The 25,319-nt window shown below is 35.5% G+C and overlaps 2 protein-coding genes across 3 annotated transcripts; both read left to right on the top strand.

Moving 5' to 3' along the window:
* Positions 1–148: 148 nt before the first annotated feature.
* LOC103032446 (inositol-trisphosphate 3-kinase C-like) lies at positions 149–5,613 on the top strand. Its single transcript, XM_007247490.3, has 5 exons — positions 149–405; positions 2,615–2,819; positions 2,924–3,025; positions 4,893–4,964; positions 5,075–5,613. Exons 1-5 carry the CDS (start codon positions 173–175, stop codon positions 5,411–5,413), a joined length of 951 nt encoding a protein of 316 aa, XP_007247552.3. The 5' UTR covers positions 149–172; the 3' UTR covers positions 5,414–5,613.
* Positions 5,614–6,941: 1,328 nt separating this feature from the next.
* On the top strand, positions 6,942–23,562 carry nxf1a (nuclear RNA export factor 1a). 2 transcript variants are annotated; one of them, XM_022683553.2, is made up of 22 exons: positions 6,942–7,175; positions 10,618–10,677; positions 12,713–12,920; positions 13,049–13,223; positions 13,314–13,397; positions 13,973–14,077; positions 14,224–14,304; positions 14,392–14,461; positions 14,641–14,729; positions 16,144–16,251; positions 16,361–16,470; positions 19,065–19,101; positions 19,840–19,908; positions 19,997–20,052; positions 20,164–20,271; positions 20,438–20,496; positions 21,228–21,343; positions 21,446–21,488; positions 21,587–21,659; positions 21,856–22,038; positions 23,044–23,104; positions 23,216–23,562. In XM_022683553.2, exons 1-22 carry the CDS (start codon positions 7,121–7,123, stop codon positions 23,252–23,254), a joined length of 1,989 nt encoding a protein of 662 aa, XP_022539274.2. In that variant the 5' UTR covers positions 6,942–7,120; the 3' UTR covers positions 23,255–23,562. The 2 variants fall into 2 exon arrangements, with proteins under 2 accessions (XP_022539274.2, XP_022539275.2); XM_022683554.2 differs by lacking the exons at positions 6,942–7,175; positions 10,618–10,677 and adding an exon at positions 10,304–10,552.
* The last annotated feature ends 1,757 nt before the right edge of the window (positions 23,563–25,319 follow it).

Below are 25,319 nucleotides of genomic sequence, written 5' to 3'. Positions count from 1 at the left end.
ATGCTTTATTTTTCACTGCCCACATTTTTAGAAACATCTAGCTTGGGGCTACACCTTGTTACAGACTATAACTGATATTTTTGCAAGCACAGTTTAGAGAGTTTATATAAACGCTGGTAACCCAATATGTTTTATGAATCTGTAAAGTGCAGCACAGATACAAATAATCCTGATGCTGCCTGTGTTATCAGGTAACATCCAGCTGGGTGAAGGCGGTGAGGTACTGAAGAGATTTAATGAAGTGGAGGACAGCTGTCTGCAGGCTCTCATGTCGGACCCTCTCCGTCGCTTCGTGCCTCGGTACTATGGGCAGATTAGCAGGAACGGAGAGACCTACATCCGTCTGGAGGACTTGCTGAGTGGCCTCAAGCAGCCGGTCATCATGGACTGCAAAATGGGCATCCGGTATGCAAGAGCACCATTCAGTCTGTTTGATGTGCTTCACATAAAACCAAGAGGTCTCATTCTGACTGGGTAAAATTCAGATCACACTGCATGGCCACAGATTTTGGTGCCTTATCTGATTTGAAGGCTTATATCATGGTCAACTAAACTTTTTTAAACAGCATAGTTTGATGCAGTAAGTAAGCAAATTATATATATTTTTTAGAATGTACAGATTATTCCCCAGAGCTGCCACTTTAATAAAAGTAATGGTGATAATTAATTGTAGTTTTAATCATAATACTAGGAGAAAATAGAAGATTATTAGTTAGACTCCAGTTTAAATGTTATGTAGTTGGTTACGGAGGGTAGGCAGCTAGTCGAGGCAGCAAGCTATGGCTAAAGGGTGAACAACTGGCCTGAGGCAGGTAGCAGATAAGTCTGACAATCAAATATCCATAAGTGTCAATCCAGAATGTGAACATTTTCCTAATATAGCTAATGAGTTAGGTCTGTATGCAACAGTCTAACTAAAAAGAGAGAGTCAAAAGGTAACATAGACATGAGTCCACCCTGAAACACTAGCATCCATTTACTGTCTACAAACTTGAGTGATCATGTGCATGTGGCAGGAGAACAGCACCAACATGTCCACAACCCACTAGATCTGCAGTTTTTACCTAAAGGAAACCTTTAACTACCAAAACACTATATTAAACAAGTGCGTTTTCAGTATAGACTTAAATACTGAGACTGTATCTGAATCTCAAGCACAATCTAGAAGATGATTAGAGTTTGTGAGCTTTATAAGAGACGGTAAAACTAGTAAGAGTCAAGCACCTGTTATCTATGTAACCATTGTTGCTCATGACGGGAAATGAGGTCTTGCAATAGAAGCTAATGTAGTGCTGAGAGAACTGGGCTGATTAGATCAAATTTTTCTGTTTTTATTAAGGACACAGGTCACAGCATTTACATGGAAAGTAATGCATTGTGATTGTCTAGACTTTTAATAATTAAGGAATGCACAATTCTTTTCACTATTTCTCAGCATGAAGGAATAGAAATGCTGTCCTATGTGTTAGTTAAATTATAGATATAAATTATGAGTTATATAACAAGCTAACAATAACCACTTTGGCACTGGGTGTGGCCAATTACACTCTCTTAAATTTCAACCCACAGATAGCTGTGATATCACCTGGTAGAACCAGTGACCTCCAAATGATAAGGCACCTTCCTCACTCTTGAGGTGATTCTGACGAGATTTTCCATGAAATGCATGCTATGCTATTTTTTCACACAACGTTTTATATAATTTGTATATTGTTTTATTAAAAAAACAAGTTTCCACAGATCTTTCGGTGTCCCAGGCTTTTGTTGAAGTAAAACGAGTTCACAGGACAATGACTGGGACCTTGAATAATTCTGTTAAATGGTCTTCCCTCTTCTATCTCAAGTCCAGGAGATTTTCATCCTCTGCATGACCTCTACTGTACTGCACTTTTACATTCTTTCTTGCATCACCTTCCTTTGATGCTGCTGAAATTCTCCTTCTCACTTTTGACTGAAGGACTTACAACTTATTTCACCTACAGAAAAACAGTGTTTCTTCTGCCTAAGATGTCAGGTACCCAGTATCGGCCTCCCATGCAGGCTTTTGTTCTGACAAACTATGGGGCAGTTTTCTAAACAGGGATTATGTGTAGACTTGGACTTCACAGCATTTTAAAATTTCTTACACTGATAGGAAAACATAGACTAGGCTTAATCCCTGTCTGGGAAACTGACATGTTGTTGCATTACAGCCACAATTATTATGATTTCAGGGCTGGGTACTGGCAAAAACCTGTCGCATATATGTGATATGTAACACAACACAATTGTGTTTTTTTTTTTTTAATAAAAGTTTAGGAAAAGAATAAATCATAGCATTTAAACCCACCATCATATGAATACAATCTGAGTTAAACAGAACAGTGGGAAGACTGAAGAAGACTGGAATTTAAACACAACACAAAACAAACTATTGTCTGCCACCAATCTTTACATTTGAACTATTAATGAATTAAAAACAAGTAAATCAATCAGTTAATCAAATAATAATGTTGTCACAGTAGTTTTTTTTTTTTTTTTTTTACTTTATTTTGGGATTTGAGGTTTGTTCGTTTTCCTTCTGTTGTTCCGTTCTTTAACCACTGCCTTTCCTATTTTGGTGTTGTCCACTCAGGACATACCTGGAGGAGGAGATTGTTAAAGCCAGGACCAAAGCAAGCTTGCGGACTGATATGTACCAGAAGATGGTAAAAGTAGATCCTACAGCCCCCACAGAGGAGGAACACGAGCGGAAAGGTGTGACCAAACTGCGCTACATGCAGTGGAGGGACAGCACCAGCAGCACCACAACTTTAGGGTTCCGGATAGAGGGCATTATGGTATGGCACTAAAAACAGCCTGCACTGCTTGGAGATCAGTTTTAATGCTATCTCTCGGTTATCTCACAGTGGACTCACATGTGTTTGTTCTTTCTCTATTTCAGATGGAGACAGGGGTTGTGTTACGAGATTTCAATAAAACAAAGGCCAAATCACAAATCATCGACGCTCTGTTATTATTCAGCAATAGGAAGGTACTCATTCTAGTAAGTTTCATTCATTAACGCTTATTGTCAACTTATTATAGATATCAAGTGATTGTCTGCCCTGTATTTCAACACTATATGACCAATGCTTAGAGGACATGTTTAGCCTGTAAACTTACAGAAAGAAGGTTCCAGGAATGTTCTAAAAACCTGACAATGGTAATAACGTTTTGCATCACAATGTCATTAAAATGTTTCTCACATAAGGTTCAACTAGAGGAATAAAAAATTATTAAAACTTTGAAAGAATTACTCAAATAAAATGTTTAAAAGAAATTATAACATGTTCTACTAACCAAATGTTGTTAGCAGGGTAATTTTATTAAGTATATTATTACATGTACTCATGTTTGTTTTTGGTACATATTTGTTTTTGGTACATATTTGATTCCTAACCAAAACATAGTGAATCAAAGCTGAGAAACAGAATTGCTCTGATTAAAATAGATTACAATATGTCAATATCAGCTGTAATAACAGCTACCTGTTCGTGCTGCACTTAAATTTTAGGATTGTTGGAAACATATTAGTGTATGGGTAAAGGGAATGTTGTAGAAAAGAAAATGAAAGATGGGTCCACACCCACCCCTCATCCGGGGTACAACTCCCCTACGTGTTCGTTTGATAGAGAGTCGCAGACAGGTGGAGTGAAGTTGAAAGCAAACCAAGCATTTATTACAAAGTACTGAATATTCAGGAGAACCCACATATGAAAGACCGTCTAACAGCCGTCCCAGCATAAGTTCTGACCCCCCTCTGATCTGACTCCATGTTTATACCCCAAATGACGTGAAACCTGCTGATGAGGCGTTGCTAAAATCATCTCATGTTAGCGTGCGTAATTTCACGTGTTAGTACTCAAGTTTCACAGGTCTGACCGGACCACTAGTGTTTGGCCTTGACTGTATCCAGCCGGACAGTGTGGTATTGTTTCAAGAATTGACTGGGTCCAGTCAGACAGTGTGATATTGTTTCAGTAATTAGACAGTGCCGCCCTCCCTATGTGCGCGTGTCCTCCCGCTTTGGTAGGTGAAGAACTTTGCACGCACAGAAAGAAAGGCCGCACTGTTCGTCTCAAAGTCTCCTTTGTATCAATTCAGTTTATACAGAGTGCACTAGCTGATGATTGCTGGCCGTTAGTCAGAGACATGCAGTGAATGAAATGCTTCAAGCATGAGCTACACAAGTCACACAATGGATTCCATATGTTATATGTTAATGTGTTGGTAGCGCGTGGTTAGTCCGCCATATAATAGATCCTATGTGTTAGTAAATGCCTTATGTATCATGTGGGTTAATTTGTCATAATAAAGTCTGTGTTAGTCACATGCCTGATCAAACAATGTTTTACTATATATGTAAAGAATATATATTGTGATTATTGGTTAATATTCTATATAAATGCGTGTAAAATACACTGTGAGTAATAAAAATGATCAAATACAATGTGAGTATTGGTTAATGCATATAAAATACAAGGTTTCACACAATGATTATGTAATTAAAGATAATAAGATAAGTAATTATAATTGAAAGATATTTGTCGATACACCCAGGGTAAAATAAACAGTTACTCTTCAGGAAGAATAGGTGTTTCTTGTTTGTATCAAATGTTTGATCATAAACAGTCACATAAACGTAACTGTTAGGTGTCAGATCGTGTTAATGTAATGTAGTTAAAGATGAGTTAATGGGACAGTGGGGTATATGAGAAAGTCCTATTTATAACCCCAGTTGATAGGTGCAGGTTTTATCATCTTCCTGTATCAAAATCAAATGTCCATATGTTTAAATATGCTCAAAAAGACAAAAGCTTAATTTTTCCTAAATCTTTCGATTTGTTCACTTGTTTTCTCATGTTTTTTAGAAGGCCTATCTGTCCAGACTGGAGGAACTAAAAGAGACGTTAAAGGAGTCTGCCTTTTTCAGCAGCCATGAGGTGAAGCATTACATTTGAGTTTTAAGTGTTTGCCTTTGTTTTACTCAAATAAAATTTTATGTCAGAAAAAAACATATTTAAATCCCTATTTTTGGCACCCTCTTTCCCAGGTCATTGGAGGTTCTCTTCTTTTCGTACACGACCACACCGGCAAGGCCAATATATGGATGATTGATTTTGGAAAGACCACACCCACGCTGGAAGGTGTGCACCTGAAGCATGATGTTCCGTGGGTCGAGGGGAACCATGAGGATGGCTACGTTATCGGACTGAACTCCCTCATCTCTCTGCTGCGCGAGGCCATCAGTGAAGCTGCAGGTCAAATCCTGGAGAAACAGAACCAACAGACTCACCACCAGGAGACAAATGACAAACCTAATCCACCCCAAACCGAGTCGACTTCCTCAGACTTGCTGAAAAAAACTGCAAATACCAATGAGCTTGTCTGATGTTTGTGATCTAAAGCTCATTTCACACACAGAACTGTTTTTGGACTGTACTTTACATGTGTTCAGCATTGTCTGCTCTTCACAGCTGGATTGTGGAATGCTACTTATTTATGTTTTATACTAGGCCTGTGTTTTTTTTATGAAACTTTGTGTTGCCAACCTACTGTGTCAATCTGTACATAAAGAACTAAGTAAACTAATTCTTTCATTAATGATCTTTTATTTAAGTTACTATATATATATATATATATATATATATATATATATATATATATATATATATATATATATATATATATATATATATAGTTGCAGCAAGATTTCTAAAACTAAAAAAGCCCATTCCCACCACCTCAAATAAAAAAACAGCACTTTTTTCTCATTATTATGTAAATTGCTATCTCATTATTTTGAGATACTAAGTCACTATTTTGAGATGTGTTTTGCTGAATCTGTATCTCAAAATAATAACATAGTTTCTCAAAATAATAAGACAGTACCTCAAAATAGTGACTTAGTAATTAAAAATAATGCCATTCTTTTTAAAATAATAAGATAGAACCTCAAAAAAGTGACTTTGTATATACAAATAATGTTTCTCAAAATAATAAGATAGTACCTCAAAATAATGATTTAGTATCTCGGTATAATAAGATAGTACCCCCAAAATAGCGACTTATTATCTTAAAATAATGAGTTTCTCAAAATAATGAAAAAGTACCTCAAAATAGTGATTTACTATCTCAACAATTATGAAATAGTACCTCAAAATAGTGCTTTAATATCTCAAAAATTATGAAATAGTACCTCAAAATAGTGATTTACTGTCTCAAAACAATGATTTAGTATCTCAAAATAATGAGTTTCTCAAGATAGTGATTTAGTATCTCAAAATAATGATTTAGTATCTTAAAATAATAAGATAGTACCTTAAAATAGTGATTTAGTATCTCAATATAATAATTTAGTATCTCAAAATAATGGTTTCTCAAAATAGTGATTTAGTATCTCAAAATACTGATTTAGTATTTTAAATTATAAGATAGTACCTTAAAATAGTGACTTAGTGTCTCAAAATAATAACATAGTTTCCCAAAATAATGAGATAGTACATCAAAATAATAGTTAAGTATCTCAGAATAATGAGATAGCATTTTACTGAATAATGAAATACAAAATACGTGCTGGATTTTATTATTATTTTCGGATGCGGTAATGCAACTCGGTTTCCATACAGAACAGGTATTTTGTCACACGGTGGAAACGTAATGTAATTTAACAAGAACTTACCCCCGCATTTAATTTAATAGATCATCTAATTCCCTCCCGTAAACTGGGGAAACTATGTATTTATTTATGGAAGGAGCACTTTATTATGTTGGGAGAAGATTTAATAATAAAAGATTTTTGTTCTAATTTGTCACTCTGTAATGAGAAAGGCGATGTGTTTGAGTTCATGTCGTGTACACCAGGTGGCGCCAGTTACTGTGTGGGTCAGTATCAGCTCGGGTTAAGTGTTTTATTAATCTGTTCTCAATTTAAACCGAGTGACACAGTTTAAATTCTCATCCTAAACTCTCCGCGGTTTAGTGGTTTATGGCATTTGAGCATGCATATGTTCATCTCAGTTTCACTGAATTAAACTAACTCATCTCCAGCTGCGCAGCTCCGCGCAGAGTTTTATTAAACCGCAGTTGTCTGAACAGCATGACTCCGCTACGCTGGTGGAGCCACAAAATAGCGGGAGATAACCCGCAGCAAGGTAATGCCTGTTTAATAAATATATACCGATTTAGAGTTTATTAACTCAACCAAACTCTGCTGCTTAAAGCCTGAAATTATAGTTAACCTTAAGTTTGGCAAAGTTTGTTTTATATTACTATGAGTTAACGTCAATTAGCTAACCTAGCTTGTTAGCGTTAATTACGCCTGCTGACATATGGTTAGCTAACTAGCACGCTGACCCAGGTTCTGGTGTTCTGTCAAATTGTGTTACCCATCAAAATGTGCTTCTTCCCACCAGTGCGCATGCGCAGAACCACGTTGTTTTTAACCTTTTCATGGTAATATATTACTTTGTACATTTATTATTTGTGTGAGTGTTAAACATGTGTAAATGGCAATGAATAATAAGTGAGCAATGAAAAATTAACGCTCAGCTGTACACTGATATATTGATTTTAGCTTTCCAAATATCTTACCGAGATCAAATGTGGTGCTTTCTCTGGCATGTTTGCGTTTCCATTAAAACAAGGGTAGCACAGTATGACCGTGTAGCACAACTCGACAGAACACCGGCACTGGACATGCGCTGACCCACATTTTATTGCACGTTTTCATGCCTTTTGTTCATGATAATTCGGTTTATCTACTTTTTGGGTTCTTTAAACAACCTGAATTAACCGTATTTTTTGTCTTGGTAATACAAACCTGTAAGTGACAGTTAATAATAAAAATAATAAAAATAGCATTAATAATAAATAAGCAATTTAAAATACAAAACCTTTTTTATCTAATCACGTCTGGCTATCTTAACGTTGTACACTTATACATTGAGTTAGCTTAAATATCCTGCTAGAAGTATGTTCCAGTATGGTGATTATTTTTTTGTATTTTTATCTTTTAAATATGCAGTAGGGTAGCACTGTTTGACAAAGTAGCGCAACCTGTCAGAGTACCTGCATGCAAAAGCAAGTCCCTATTTTATCATTCTAGATGGCAGTAGTAGTCATCAGTATCTTATTAAATTGATGATGAAAAAACAACCATTATTTAATATTCTTCCATAGGCATCAGTTAGTGTTGAAACCCTTACATTGACTCAGCATTTATTAGTTAATGTAGGGCTTTAGGAAGTGGTTTGAGCTCTTCTACTCCCCATGCCTTTAAGGAAAAGCTGCTCCCTTTTCCTTGTAGTATATAGGGATAAATATTATTATTTACTTGTCCCTTTATACATTGCAAGGACACATAAAATACACACAAAATACAATTTTAACAAGATATACAGGACCAGTCTAAAGTTTAGACACACTTTCCCGTTCAGTGTTTTCTTTATTTAATTTATTTTCTACATTGTAGATTAATATTAAATACATTTAAACAATTAAGGGACACAAATGGAGTTATGTACTAAACAAAAAAGGCATCTGTCCTCCACAATCCTCTGACCTAATCCTGATCAAATGAAATTGTGATTTGGGATGAGCTGGAGCTTCACAGCTTGAAGGAAAGCAGCAACTATTGTTCAGCACCTCTAGCAACTCCTTCAAGACACTGAGAAAACTATTCCTGAGACTTATCAAGACACTAAGAAGAAAATACCAAGAGTATTCAGACCTGTCTTCAAAGATAAATGTGCTACTTAGAAGAATCTAAAGTATAAAACATATTCTGGTTTGTTTAACACTTGTTTAGCAATTCTGCATGTGTTCCTGTATCACTTTAATGTCTTCAATATTAAATTTACAATGTGAAAAAAACTTAAAAGAAAGAAATTACATTGAATGAGAAGAGGCATGTCCAAACTTTACCAACAGGTACTGTATGTAACCTAACCTAAGTAAAGGTTAACACAATACATGTAAAATCATAACGTTAAATCAATGCTGAATCAAAGTGAAATAGATATGCACTAGACAAGTATATTAATTCTGCTGTCTAAGATCAACATTGTTTCAATACTTTGGAGATGGATAAATTAACATTGATTTAGCATACTTTGCTGTTCTGCTTTTTTTGTTATTCAACATGAAAATCCAATTCCGTTCCAATCCCATTTGCTAACATATACATACTTCCTGTAGCCTGTTGGTCTAATGAGAAGACCAAAAAGAAATAAATAACAATGTGTTGTGAAGTATGTGATGAAATTTGGAACATCTAAAAACAAATAATAAGCAGAAATAAAATATGGAAATATTCAGGCAGAGTTTGTTTGCATTTTTTAGCGAAACACTTTATTCTACTTTCTAAAAATGAATGGAAAATCCCGGACAATTCTTTTATTTGAGTTTTAAATCCGTTTAGCTCCATTCTCCCCCATTCACTCGCGGGCTCCCTCTAGCGGTTAGCAGTCATTAGTTTAATTTGTTTACAATATTATTTTTGCTAATAATTATGTGAAGTACTTATTTCTACACTGTGATTCAGAATACAATAATCAGGAAATGAAACAGATCACCTTACTGGAAATAATTATATACAAAAATCCAAAGCCGTGTAATTGGTTCTGAGTCATCTGCAATGACATTAGTTTTTTATGATTAGTGCAGGCTTTTTGTGTTTTTTTTTTTTTTCTTTATTGCGTATATAACAAAACAAAAAATCTGAAAAACGGCTGTTCTATTAATGGAAATTGTTAAAGAACTGTATGAAATGATATTGATAATATCAGTGTTACAAATATCAGCTGTGTGTAAGTTTGGACACACATTCTCATTAATAGTTGTTCTTTATTTGTATTATTACCTAAATCGTAGGTTAATATTAGCAATTAGATAGTAGATAAAAAAGAGTTTAGCCTTTACAAACACCTGATCTACAAACTCAACAAAACAGTTAAATAAAATAAAATAAATACGTTTTCCTTTCTTATTTTTTAAGCCTTTAATATTAATCTACAATGTAGTAAGTAATACAAATAAAAAAAGATTATTAAAGAAATGTGTGTCTAAAAATTTGACTAGTACTCTGTTTTTTGTTGTTTCAACTTTGTGATGTTTTCTTAATATGTATATATTTACTTTTATTTTTGTGTAATTTTGTAAAACATTTAATGTGTATCTTTTTAAAGATCTATCAAAAATGAGCATGTATTTTTTAAATTAAATGAAAAAATAAATATATAAATAAATAAAGTCTCCGTCTACGTCAGGGAACCCGGAAGCGAAGTACTGGCCCAAGCGATGGCGGTTATTGTAGTCTTTTAACTGTTTGGTTGTGAAGTTGTGCGCAGCCGCGGACTACAGTGACCGCAGTCGGTAGTTTACACATTGTAGTTTGTGAGAGCGGGGGTTTTTATATGTCATGTTTAAGTAAAAGCAGCATCCAGCTGGAGTTTATCTGAAAGAAGCGGGCAGTTTGCGGGACTGGCCGCGTTCACGAGGAACATGGCGGAGTCTGGCCGCTACTACAGCGGTAAGTGAGAGTAAACCGAGTGAAGCGGACTGCTGTCTGAACACAGTGTTTTCCTCACTCTTTAGATCTTTATACAGACCCTGCTGCTGTAAGAGAGGTCTGGATCAGTCACAGCTCTCCGGGAGGTAAACCTGTCAATTGCTTTTGTGTTCATATTTGCTGTTTCTCAACTTATTGTTATTACTGCGGTGTGTTCTGTCAGTGCATTCAATGTTACTGCTGTGTTTACTGTTGATGCCAGGCGGACTGACTCTTAAGTTAAACTGAGTTACTGCTGGGTTTGTATGTTTAGCTTCTTAACAGGTTAATATTTCAATAATTACGTGCATTACCACATACAGCTCTGAAAAAAAAATCAAGAGACCACTTCTGTTTCTGAATCAGTTTCTCTGATTTTGCTATTTATAGGTGAATGTTTGAGTAAAATGAACATAGTTGTTTTATTCTATAAACTACGGATAACCTTTCACCCAAATTCCAAATAAAAATATTGTAATTTAAAGCGTTTATTTGCAGAAAATGAGAAATGGCTGAAATAACAAAAAAGATGCAGAGCTTTCAGATCTCAAATAATGGAAAGAAAACAAGTTCATATTCATAAAGGTTTAAGAGTTCAGAAATCAATATTTGGTGCAATAACCCTTGTTTTTGATCACAGTTTTCATGCACCTTGGCATGTTCTTCTCCACCAGTCTTACACACTGCTTTTGGATAACTTTATGCCACTCCTGGTACAAAAATGCAAGCTTGGTTTGATGGACTATGATCGTCCATCTTCCTCTTGATTATATTCCAGAGGTTTTCAGTTTAATATTTTAATTTTAAGTGCCCTCTTTTTTTCCAGAGCTGTAGGAACATATTTACACTTAATTTAGTTTACATTTCACCATTTTGTGTAGGGTGCAGTTCAGTTAATTACAGTGCTGGCAGAACTATAGAATGTAAAACTACCTCTGTAGCTAGTAAGCATATTAAGCTTGTAAAACATTCTGCAACAAAATAAATACAGACAAGTGTAAATAAAAAAGGTATAAAAATTGACTAGTGAGTGTTATAAATCTATCTTGTTTAGTGCAATACTGGTTCGATTCCATTCTTCTCCAGTCACAGTAGCTAGTGCAGTAGCATAGTGAACTTATGAAAAATATGTTTGGTCTGTACTGTATGGCTGGGAAATTGATCAGATTAATTTGATTATACAAATTACTGTTTAAATTTGATTTACAAACTGGAATTATGGAGATTTATCTATTTAGGTTGAGCGATATGGCCCTAAAACAATAACACAATATTTCATGGTATGTCCACAATAACGATACTCTTGGCGATATAACAAAACACTGAATAAAAAAAAATATTTCAGGCATACACTATTGCAACAAAATGAAATTTTTATTTTATTATTGCATACGTATTACAGACCCCTAACTGAGATATTAACCCAAGAATGTGATCCAGAATGTCATGATACTAATAATGCTCTCCAAATATCTCCATATATCCAAGACTAAAATAAAATGAATGATACTAGACAGATATAATCTGTCTCTAGTAAATATTTATTGGGGACATTAGAACAGTGTGAATTATTCTTTTGCTAAAAACAGCAAAAATGTTGTACCCTGATGTGATAATTAGTGGTGGGTGATATGGCACGATATTTCATGGTATAACATCGTTCACGATATTTAAAATGTTGGTGATATTATTGCGCACGATAATATATGGCACACCCCTAATATCTATACGTACAAAATCTGAGAGAGGAAATTTCAGTAAATAGACATTTGCTTCTGTCAGAAACCTGTAAAGAACTCTCTTATATAACAATGATTTCCATATTTTACGCCTCTTCTTAACTAAAATAAGAAGGTTATATTTGCACAGTGTTTAATACAAAAGCTGCATATAAGGTATACATATATACATACTGTTACACCCCTAATTACAGTTTAATTAACAGTGTGCCATCACATTGTTCTGCATTTGTACCAGTTTTATTTTTACATTAAGATCATTCACGACAAATAATGTGCAGATGACTTCAGATTATTGCGAACTCCTTAACCACTCAAAAAAAAAAAACATAAAAAATATTGCATTTAAAGGAACACTGAAAACACAGGAATTGATTCTGTGTTTGTCTTTTATGTGGTCCAGAGCTCAATGGCCGTGTAGGTGGTCCTCAGTTCCATAACCGAAAGGGCCGAGGGTCCTTCAGAGGTCGTCCTCACAATGAGCAGATACGACAGAGGCACAGAGGGGGACAAACAGGAGGCTTCGGACCTGGACCACGCAGCAGGCTTGAGGATCGAGATGGCGATGTGTCCATGAGTGATTGCCAAGATGGAGCTTTTCAGCAGAGATTGTATGTGGTCTTTGTCAGATACTCCTAATAGATTCATAACTTGTGTGATAAAGCTACAGGACTATGTTTTTTTCTCAGAAATAAAAGTTCTCCTTAACATTTTTGTGTGACTTTTTGGTTTCTTTTAGCAATCCCTATGGAAGACCCAACCGAAAAGATGGTCGATTTGATCGAGACAGAAGAGGAGGTGGAGGGGGGCTTGTGGGATACAGGTCACCAGGAGTAAGTGCACCGTTACTGGATACACCCAGTCTGTTTGGTTGCACAAGCTCAGAAAAAAACAAAACTTGGTTTAAAATAACGGTAAGACTCTGAAAAGCATATATCTCTATTGGTCATATTTGATGGTCTGATAAAAGTTATTAGATTTGAACAATGGCTGCTCCTTGACAGATACCCTATGGCAAGAAATATGACAAGAAGTGGCTTCTGACTGCATTACAGAATCTGTGCCATGTACCTTTTATTCCAATACACGTGAGTAAGCTGTAAATGGACAACCATCATTTCTGTTTTCCTATAATAATAATAATCGTATTCATATTTACAGCGGTTTGGATTGAAATATCTTTGATTTGACTGATGTATAGGCTCTGTTATTAAACATATTTTCTTACACACAGAAATTAAAGTGCTTACATTTTACTTCTGAATGTGGCAATAGTATCTCATAGATAAAGATCTATTATAATGAAGGAATAAAACAGATTCAATGCAGAATGACATTACTTTATAAATAGTGTATTATGTGCAATATTACAGATTCTAAATCTCAACAGAGCATTATATATTTGTAATAGGGCTGTTTTTACATTATTCATATATCAATCTAAAATCTTGTGTTTTCTAGTGTTTTATGTTGTAATTTTACAAATTAATAATTGTCACAGCTGTACAGTAATGAATTACCATATTTAGCCAAGCCGTTACTTAAAACACTGCTTTAGAAGATCAGTGGATTCTCAGCTGTTATGTTGCTTATGTTGTACTTCAGCAGAGTATGATGAATGTCAAACATGTTCATATGTGTGTTTGTTTCGACGTGAAAATAGTACTCTACAGAGGGCAATAAAGTACAGTTCTTCCTAGAAGATGCCATATCAGCCAATGCCCTGAGCAAAATCACTCGCAGGATCACAGATACTGAAGGATATAAGGTATGAGACTATAATAGAAAATGTGTATTTTATTGTATGTTTATGTTCATTTCCCCAAACCATACGTGCCAAATTTAGGTTATTTAGTTAAAAAGCAAAAATATTTGAAATATTAATGTGGTATATTCCATTTTCCCTGTGTTTAGGTGGTTGTGCTTATAAACCCCTGCCCTCCTCCTGCCTTCCTCCAGAGTGACCTGACAGAACAGGACCTGGAACACTTGAAGGTAAGATGCCGACCTTAGGTAATGTATTTTATCTGGGAAATACCTGTCTGTACAATAACTATATATCTCTCTTATATTTTCATTTAGCAATGCATGTCCAAGCGTTTTGACGCCTCAGAGCAGCATCTTGATCTGAACAGCATCCAGACAGATCCAGGTTAGTGTTTTGTGTCTTGTCAACCACAAATGCACTCTGTTCAACAACAGAGCTTGTCTTTTTTATTTTAAAGTGTTTAAATTCATCACAAAAGAGCATGGACCTGAGTGTCCAGAGGGGGGCACTTGTAAAGGAGAGAATTATATCTGTTATTTGATTTAATGTGATGCTTTCCTCAGATTTGGTGTCTCAGAAAATTAAAGTGATTTTGAACCACAAGAATTGCATGCAAGCTGTAGTGAAGATCATTGAGGAGAATATTCCAGAGGTAAGCCTGAACTGTTGTTTTTTTTTTACTAATGCTGATCTGGGAATAGAGTTTAAACTGCAACATTTCTATGGTGTTTGTCATTGCCATTTAAAAGAATTAACATTCATCATTTTATGCCTGTAAAAGCATTTTAACACCTGCACTTTTAAGTCTGGTTAAAGTGGATTTGTTTTCACACCACATAAAAACCAAATGTTTTATTTAATATATATATATATATATATATATATATATATATATATATATATACACATTGTTTTTCCTCTTTAAGTTTTTTTTTTTAAAGATTATTTTGCTTATTTTTGGAATAATGATCTTAATTTTTAAGAATTTGTATCTTATTTTAAATAATTTGAACTAAAAATAAGCACAAAAAGACTCTGGTCAAGTTTTTCTGATTTTTGTGTCCAAATTGTAGCCAAAGAATCAGCGATTTTGCTTGGTTTATGTCTTACTTGACATATTTTGAAAGATCTTGTTGCTTAATGTAAGTATACATGTCTCAGTTTGCATATATATTTTTGTTTGAACAGGTGTGAACCCCCCTCCCCCTTTTCTGGGTTTTCCTGCTTTCTTCTGCAGCTCTCAGAGGGCTTGTTAATGAGCTGATTAGTTGATCAGGTGTGTTGGGAGCAGGAAAACCCACTAAATGTGCAGGGTAGGGGGTGCCAGAACCAGGATCTGGACACAAAGGCATAGAATTTAAATGCTTCTTATTTGAAAATTCACTTTTTTTAACGCTACAAGAAATGCATGTCAATTGCACTGCTATGATTAATGTATTGGCCTCGTTTTTTAATAGCTTTTTCTTTAAGAAAGTAAGACAAAAAAATAGGCTATTTAATTCATTCAAAGGTGAAAAAGTGCCAAAATGATTTAGATATCCGATTTTCAGACAGATGTTTCATTTCATTCGGTTTGAGCCCAACAATTTCATTTTGGTACACTTTTATTTAGATTGCAAGTTTTTACAAGCCAGTAATAAAAAGCAAAAAACAGTCCCCTCCAAAAGTATTGGAACAGTAAGGCCAATTCCTTTGTTTCTGCTGTACGCTTAAAACTTTGTGACATATAGAAGCTGAATATTCACCTTTTTTTCCAGCTATTTGTATCTGGATCAGATAAGTAGTTAGAAAATATCAGCTTTTGTCTGAACCCACCCATTTTTCTATCTGTAAATAAAAGCTGAAATGTTCATCTTTTTTGTAATGTTATCTTTTAATGTCGAACCTAAATGTTTTCACTCTGCATCAGAAATAACATTGTTGTTATAATGCTTTTGGAGGGGACTGTAGTTGACCAGAACCCAGAGACATATTTAAAAGGGAGTGGATTCTGCAGTATTTCAGTGAGAACTATAAAGGCAACATCATAAACCCTAATTTAGCGTCCCTTTCTCTTTCATCTTCAGCTGGTGTGTCTCAACCTAAGCAATAACAGACTCTACAAGTTGGATGATTTTGCAGAACTGGTGAACAAAGTGCCCAACCTGAAGACACTCAACTTGTCCCACAATGAGGTAACCAACATTTAAATACTTTACTAGTTAATACAGTCCTCCTAAATTTACAATTAAATAAAACTTTAGCTTGTAATTTTAATGATCTGTCTCTGTAATTCTGCTGTAGCTAAAGTCTGAGCGGGAGCTCGACAAGGTGAGGGGCTTTAAGCTGACGGAGCTGTGCCTAGACCGCAATCCTCTGTGTGACCACTTTAAAGACCAGTCCTCATACATCAGGTAAGTCCCTTCCAACAGTGTAACAGCTTTAAACATTGAGGCCAGGCAGGAGCAGGTCAGTAAGAGTGAAGATAGGGGGACATGTTCTGGCAATAGATGAATTGTTTATTCTGGTTAAATAGGACCAAAGTAATAAACAGGTAGGACTCATTTATGTAAGATTAAGATCTTTCATGGTGGGTCTAGACCAGGTACTGGAGTTCTTAGTAAAATAATACACTATGCGAACAGAAGTATTGGGACACCTGTCCATTCACTGTTTCTTATGAATAATCAAGGGTATTCAAAAATACCCTTGTTGATACTGTTTGTGGCTTTCTAACAGATTCGAAAGGAAATTTGCTGTGAGGATTTAATTAAATTCAGAAATAATACTGTTAGTAAGGAAATTGGGTGCTCATCACCCTACTTCATCCACAATTCCCCAATTTATCTCATCCCAAAAGTATTGAATGCAGTGTCATTATTCAACAGTTTTGGTGGGAGACTTTGTGTCCCTCTAGCCCATGCCTGGTAATTGACCACTAGTGTTGTGTTTATCTGGTCAAGAGCAGCATAAGAAACAAGAAATTATTTGCATTGTACATATAATTTAATGTTACTGTATTTACTGTGTGTGAGGTGGTATGTGTGTGTGTGTGTGTGTGTGTGTTTTCTACATCATTTATGTGCTATTACCTTACATCTAGCTCTTAGCTATGGTAATGGAGCAGAAGTGCAGCAGCCCGTGACGTCTTTTGGGAGCATTCTGCTCTGTGTGTTTAGTTTCAGCTCTCTCCCATAGGAGTCTGTATCTATGTGTGTGCTTGTGTCATTCTCTGGAGACCCAGTTAAATGTGAATTTAAGCTGTTCCACTATAGATAGACATTCGCACTTTGTTGATGAATATGGCAAAGATAGTTCAGTCTTGGACATGCTTCAAGTCAGTTGAATATAGAAATATTAAAAATAATTTAAATAAAATGAAAAGTAAAAAAACTACCTCTAAAGAGACTTGCTAAAATCTAAAAAAGAGACATCGGACAGATAAATTCTCTCTCTGCAGTTTGGCGGTATTGGCAGTATGACCATACCTGCTGCAGAATTTGTTCCCATGTTGTTTTTCATGCCACAGGTTTCTGATTCAGTGTTGCTTCTTCATTCCCCTTTCACCTCCCATCATATTGTTCCTTCAATCAAAGCAATGATCTTGGCCAGTAAGAGAGGCTGGTTAGCCAATGACGGGTAAGATCCCACCTTTAGCACCCGGGGCAACCTAAGGCAGGCACAGTCATAAAAACTGGCCACAAAAAACATGCATGTGTACAAGAATGATGTGCAACTAAGAGGGGGAAGTCCAATGGATGAAAGACTTGAACTTGGAAAAGAGTCTATCTGTGTTGGGTGAAAGGAGGAAAAGTGATCTATGCAACTGCTCAGAACCCTCAAAAACACAAGAGGTGACCATGCAACACTGATCTGAAGACAACCAAAATCTCCCAAAAACCAAGATGTTAAAAAAGAAAAAATAAGAAATGCCATTAAACATGCATCATATCAGCTTCCTTTAAGACAAAACCTCAATACAAAAAAACACTTGGTGCATCATGGTTGCAGCTTACCTACTGTAGCAAAATAATAATGACTCAGCATTTCAAAGCTGATTATGAGCTTATGATGAGTGAATCTGTTCTAGTGAAAGAGAATAGCTTCTCTATAGTGGGGCTGCTGAGGACAACTTCACTCTTCATTTCATCTTTCCTTTTCCCTTACAAACTTCCCCAACCTGTCCAATCGGTGTGGCTAACAGCATCACCTTTTTCTCCACAGCTTGCTCTGACACTTGGGACAATTAAAATGTAAATTTCTCTCCTGGTCTTTCTGTCAGATGGTGGCCTCTAGGCTGGGTCTTTCAAAATAAATTGGATTTTCTTGCTATTTCTGCACTGTCCCAGTGGTTTTCTAATACGTGCTTTTTTTCTCTGTCTATATAGCACATGCACATTTCTCTCTTAAGTGTGTGTGTGTGTGTGTGTGTGTGGTTTGTTGGCACTGTCTTGACAAGCTAGTCTACTGTCAGGGATACATGGACAATTGTTGCGTTTCTGTGTTTTTGGTGTTTTGTATGTGTATGCAAATGTCTTTGTATGTCAGACACTATGGGTTTTAAAATGTGTTTTTTTCTACATACCTGGGTGTAGGTGGGTGGCAGCAGCCGGTAAGTTAACTCTGGGTTTAAATTAACCCAAATTAACTAGGCTGGGCCAAAGCATGTATTTACATGCGAGTGATGGGAAGAATATGACAAATACTTCTAATCAGTACCTGAATATAATCAATATTTAGTAATTAATAATAATAATAATAATAATAATAATAATAATAATAATAATAATAATAAAAGCATTAGAGAAGGGTAATACAATAAGAATTTACATATGCAAACACTTCTATCTAATGCTATACCCATTATATTTTTATATATTTACATGTGATTTTACTGAAGGATATATTCATAATTGTGCAAGAAAATGATTTCAATGTGAATGTGCTTCACTGAATGATCAGAGCTAACTCTGTATATTCTTCTGTTATGTCCTCTTCATGTTGACAGCGCTATTCGGCAACGATTCCCCAAGCTCCTCAAACTGGTGAGACCCACCTTTCTAGTTTGTTGTCTTCCCTCACACTGGTATTTTATCATTTTGGAATCTTATTGAAATTATATTGGCATCAATTATATGTGTATAATATTTTAAGATGGAGCTTTTGAAATATCAATATGCCTTGATATATTGTTGTTAAAAGCTTGACAAACGTACATTACATTATGGAGGCAGCCGATATAGTGCTGGGTATTTGGATTTAGTTCACAATTTATGAAAATTAGAAACGTTTCACCACTGGATAGTATAGTGTGCCTCATGCATTGAATATGCATGTCATTTTCTGCCAAAGTTTGTTCTCAAAGAAAATTGATAAACACCGCCAATTACAATAATTCTCACACACTGCTGTTTACTGTGGATGGTAATGCCTTCTATCATGTATTCCCAATACAAATGTGATCCTGTGGACCAATTTTAAAGTTTATTTAGCCTCACTTACAGAATAACCCCTCACAACTTGTAGGTGTGGGTGTTTCCAAGCTGTCCCCTATTGTAACACATCATGATCAATTTACATACTGCTGTCCCATGACTTTTGACATAGGGTGAGAGCATAGGGAATGACCATTTACTAAGAAATCACAAAGTAATTTACCATCACTTTACCATCAGTGTATGTCTACACCAGTAGCATTAACAGTGGGCTATTTTTAGTCCTCATAGATTTTCATTAAACTTTTTTAATGTCTATATTTTTTCTGTTGCACTGTTTAACTGCAGGACGGTCATGATCTTCCTGCACCGATAGGATTTGATATTGAAACTGGTACTATAATTCCTACCTGCAAGGTATGCAATTCATTCATTCACTTAGATTGAACATCAATAACTAAATGTTTTTAATGAACATTTAACATGTGTATGTATGTGTTCCTAGGGGAGCTACTTTGGTTCAGATGAAATCAAGGAGTTTGTTCTAGGTTTTCTGCAGCAGTAAGTCTGTACTGTTGGCATTTTTCAGCTGTAAATGTTTTTCTCTGTGGTTGTTTAGTATTTAGACTTTGATTTTCTCAGAAATAGTCTGTCATGTTTCTGTTTTGTCAGATACTACAGTGTGTATGACTCTGGGGACAGGCAGTCTCTACTGGATGCTTATCATGAAGGTGCCTCCTTCTCTCTCAGCATCCCTATGTCCATGCACAATCCCTTCAGGTACATGGTCCCTTTATATACCCGACAGAATACACAATCCCCACTTTCTCTTTCCTTTTAAATCTGGCAGTTGTTTTTTTTTTTACAGTTTTTTACAAGCTTCATAATAAATGGACCAATAAAATAAAAATGCGTCAAAATAATTTAGTTTCCTTCACTGTCACAGGTCTTTTCTGGGAGACTATCAAAAAGATAGTCGCAACCTTAAAAAGCTCAAAGACCCAGGTGAGTGTTGACTCCATTTTGACAGAAAATTAATATGGTATTGAGATTGTTTTTTTTTAATTCATAATTGCATTAATCTTAGACACTTTGAAGGCTATTGTTATTACATTAATACAAGAATTTTGCACATTTTGTGTGTTTAGTGCCTTATCCTATCACTGTTCAGTTCAGGAGGGTCCCAGTTGTGTTTTATGAAGTTTAATTCATTTTAAACAGTCTAGTTGTGGTTTCTAATATGAATGAATGCCATGTGAGCCATTTTTTGTGTTTCTGTTTAACCCTGCTTAAGATCACTGACTTACTGTTCTCTGAAGAAAGACAGGATTTGGCTCTTGCTCATAAATATTTATAAATGCAAACATATCGCCTCTGATTGGCTAAAAGCACTGCAGTAAGGAAAGCTACCTGCCTTCCCCCATAATAATTTTTACAGCTGTAAAACTCAAAAGACAAATTTTTTTTAGAGATACAGCCTTAGTTGTAAAGATTGGCTCCACTGTAGTCCAGATTCAGCGCAGTGGGCGGTCCTGAGCCAAGGTGGGCGATGCCATGTATCTCCTTTTCTTAACTACTGCAGACAATAGAGGTTGAAGAACAGTTTCACATACAGCATGCATATACAACTCTGAGAGACCTATTGTATTTTACAAAGAACAAGAAAAAGTGGATTTCTTTTTCTCGTTTTCTGGTGGCTGCATTTTTATATTTTTCTCTTTGTACGTTCCTCACAGTTGCACGGTTCCGCTTGTTGAAGCACAACCGATTGAATGTGGTCGCCTTTCTGAATGAGCTCCCACGGACTCAGCATGACACAGCTTCTTTCAGTGTGGATGTAAACACATACAGCGTGAGTAAATGTCAGGATTATTTCAGGTGTTTTCTGAATGATCTCTTTTAAGCCTTTTGTAATTCAGTCGATCTGTTCTTCTCTGTTTCATATTTCCTACAGCAAACATTGCTGGCATTTACAGTGAGTGGGGTGTTTAAGGAAGGTGTGTATTACAGACCATTTAACAAGTCTTGGACTTTCTGTCCATTCTAATTCTGGTACATAAACTGGTATGTGTTTGTTTGTGCTGTTCTTTTGCAGTTGATGGCAAGTCGAGAGACTCTGTTCGTGCATTCTCCCGGGTCTTCATCGCTGTCCCAGCAGTGAATTCTGGGTATGAGAGTGAGAGAACTGGGGCCTCCCTTGTGTTCTTTCAGTAAACATTAAGTTGTAATTAGTTTATTACTTAACATGATTAGTAGTTTACTGCATTTATGCCTCTTGTAAACATCCAGCTGTTTTCTAAAGCACATTACATAAATGAAGAGAAGCTTCCTTTTTTCTGCTAAAAGCCTGTGTTTATCTCGTAGGTTGTGTTTAGTCAATGATGAGCTGTTTGTGAGGTTTGCCAATACAGAAGACATCCGTCGTGCGTTTTTCGCACCGGCCCCTACCCCATCCAGTAGCCCTGTGCCCACCCTCTCGGCTCCCCAGCAGGAGATGCTCTCTGCATTCTCCCAGAAGTCTGAGATGAATCTCGAGTGGTCCCAAAAGTAAGTGGACATTGTCAAAGAAATGTTTTTATTATGCATGTAAAATGAAAAGGCACATTTTGTGATTGCACTGATATACTACATATCAAAATGTTTGTGGACATTACATTACATTACATTACATTTGGCAGACGCTTTTGTCCAAAGCGACTTACAAAAGTCAAGTACAAAAGTAATAGGAATTAAGATAAACCATTTTAGATAGGGCTTAAAGGAGGTCGAAGGGAAATAAAGGGATAGAGAAGTGAAGGAGGGGAAGAAGGAAATGAGGTTAGAAGTAGTTAGTGTGTTAGAGGTGTTAAGAGAGTAAGTGCTCTTTGAAGATTTCTGTCTTCAGGAGTCTCTTAAAGATAGCGAGAGTATGAGAACAGTCTGGATTGCTTTGTGTGAGTGTTTGGCAAAGCAAGGCGACGTTCATTGGAGGAGCGCAGCGGCCGGGAGGTAACGGTGGGTAAAGGTGGGTAAAACGGTGGGTAAAGGTGGACACCCCTTACAATGAATTAAGTCAGCTACATTACATTGCACCCACTGCTGACACAGAATAGGTCTCTCTCTTGAGCAGATAAGCCTGAACATTTTAGTGGAATGCCAGGCCTGGGGTAGAGCAATGTAAAGCCCCCAGCATTGAGCTTTAGAGCTGGACATTTATCCAATACTTTTGGGATTATTTGAGCTAGGAAAGAGTTTGAGTTGTGATTGTGCAACATCCTGACCTCACTTATGCTTTTGTTGTTGGATGCCATTAAATCTTGACAGCAGTGGCCTGAAATGTGGTCAGTAGAGACAGTTACTTCAACAAAGCCAGGGTTAAATCTTATTTAAGGTAAAGAAAGATTGAATGTTCAGTTGTCCCAATATTTTTTGAGCTGCATTGATGCTGTTGTGGCTGCTTGGATGGACCAGTAACTTACTAAGACACTATTCTGGTTTGTTCACTCTAGTGGTTTCCCTATTACCTTGCTTTATTTGTTGAATGTTTGTGCTACTTATGTTTGTTTGCACCAGGTGTCTGCAGCATAGTGACTGGGACTTCAACAGAGCTGTTCAGATCTTCACAGAACTAAAGGTAAATCCAAATAACTTGCATTTTCTGAAGAGTATTGTTGATTTTAGAAAATATTTTTACAGAATTTTTATGTATTTCTTCTCTCACAATTATTCCATTGATCTCTCCTAGGCTCAGGGCTCCATACCAGAAGTTGCTTTCATAAAGTGAAGATGGATCAGCGTATATTTGTTTGTTGTTGGAAAATCTGATTGGTGTGAAAGGAATAAAAAAAAAGGAAAAATCAGGAACTTGTTTTATATGAATTTTTATTAGTTTTATTTTCTGTTTTTTTTTTTTTACTTTGTACTGCACTTCAAGCTGTACTGAGATTGAAGACACTAAGAGCACTTCTGTTTTGTTACAGTTGCATTGTTGTTATTAATTAATTTATTCATTTTGTTGAACCCCTTGTTTACTGTTTTAATTTCCTACATGAGGTACGAGTTCATAAAATAAACTCTTAAAGAGTTATCATTGTGTTGGGCTTTGTGTTTATTTTTTCATCACTGGCATGACTTGTTTACAGAATACACAAATTAACAATATTTTTTATTCATTGTTTTTTCTTATTTGATTGATTTCTTTTATTTTCTTGAAATTAATGACATTAAAACAATTAAGGGACACACATGAAATTATTATGTAGTAAAAAATAATTGGATCCCAACCAGAACCTGGATTCTTCTCTAATAACAGTACAGTTCCAGTTCATAGAAGTCCAGGTTTCTCATTAACAACACCACAATAAAAATATGGTTAAGGGTGGCTGGCCTATGGGTAGCCTAGATGGTGGGCAATCACCAAAACACCCTTCCTGCTTCTCTATTTTTTTTTGTGAACAATATATTGTTCCAGAAATCATTGCGATAGACAATATTATTGTTATTTAGATCAGGAAATGCATACTTTTTTGTTTATTTTCTGCTGTCCACATACTGTGTTAATGGAGTCACAGTTATTGAAGCATTGGTCATTGCATGACTGTTATATATATGTAAACAAAAACACAATAGATAGATATCACAATTATCAAAAATAATAGGTTATGTCCAATTGTTGTACGATAAGTTGAAAATGTAATTATTTGGACAGGCCATATTGGTACACTATGTTACACAAAACAGAATTTTAGAGCCATATCTGTGTTACAATTATTGATTTAAAGAGTAATTGACCGTTTAGATTGTTTTATATTTCTGCATAAATTTGACCTAAACATTTTCACACGTCCTTTAAGTAGATAAAGAGAACCCAGTTAAACAAGTTAGACTGTAAATATGAGGAAACCTACAAAAATCCCTGAGTAAATTTTTTTCTGTATGAAGGAATGGGCTAAAATTCCTTCAAGCTGTTCAAGACTGATCAACATTTAGAAGGGTGACACCAGATACTGAAAGCAAAGGTTTACACACTTTTGCCACTCACAAATATGCAATATTGTAATAATATAATTTACCTCATTAAATAAATTACCGAGTATAATATTTTTGTCTCATTTGTTGAATTGGGTCCTGTTTTAGGACTTCTGATGATGTTTTAGGTCATATTTACTATTTATTTATGCAGAAATAATTAAATGTTTCACAAACTTTTAAGCACCGCTCTCTGTCTATTTGAATATAAAATCTTGAATTGGTGCTACTTTAATTGCATAATTCTTTTTTTATAAGTAATGCGTAATTTCTGGATTTACTTGAAGAGAAGGTTAAGTAAGGAGATTCCTCTCAAAGTCCAATATATTGTTTATTTTATAGTAAATGAGATTTATAGTAAATTGATTCTAATTTTAGGTAGTTATTATATACACAAAATGACATTTGCTAAAAACATACCTTCATTCCAAATATTTGTTTATTCAGACTTACGCACTATACGTAAGTCTAGACCTTGGCTATTTGTTTGACATAAGAAATGTCATAAATCCTGATATTTTAAAGTTTTTCAATGTTATTTGCTTCCCACTTTTTTGAATATTCACAAGCCAAGCAATTTTTTTGCACCAGGAGTGACACAAAGTTATCCAAAAGCAGTGTGTAAGACTAGTGGAGGAGAGCATGCCAAGATGCATGAAAACTGTAACTATATAGCTCTAAATGACCATTTTTATTTGGAATTTGGAAGAAATGTCTGTAGTTTATAGAATAAAACAACATGTTCGTTGCAAAATCAGAGAAACTGATTTAGGAACTATTTTTTCCAGAGCGGTATGAACATGACCTTTTCAAAATGGCTT

The sequence above is a fragment of the Astyanax mexicanus genome, chromosome 10 (genome assembly GCF_023375975.1).
Source record: "Astyanax mexicanus isolate ESR-SI-001 chromosome 10, AstMex3_surface, whole genome shotgun sequence".
Taxonomy (NCBI): domain Eukaryota; kingdom Metazoa; phylum Chordata; class Actinopteri; order Characiformes; family Acestrorhamphidae; genus Astyanax; species Astyanax mexicanus.
This window is presented reverse-complemented; position numbering and strand designations above follow the sequence as displayed.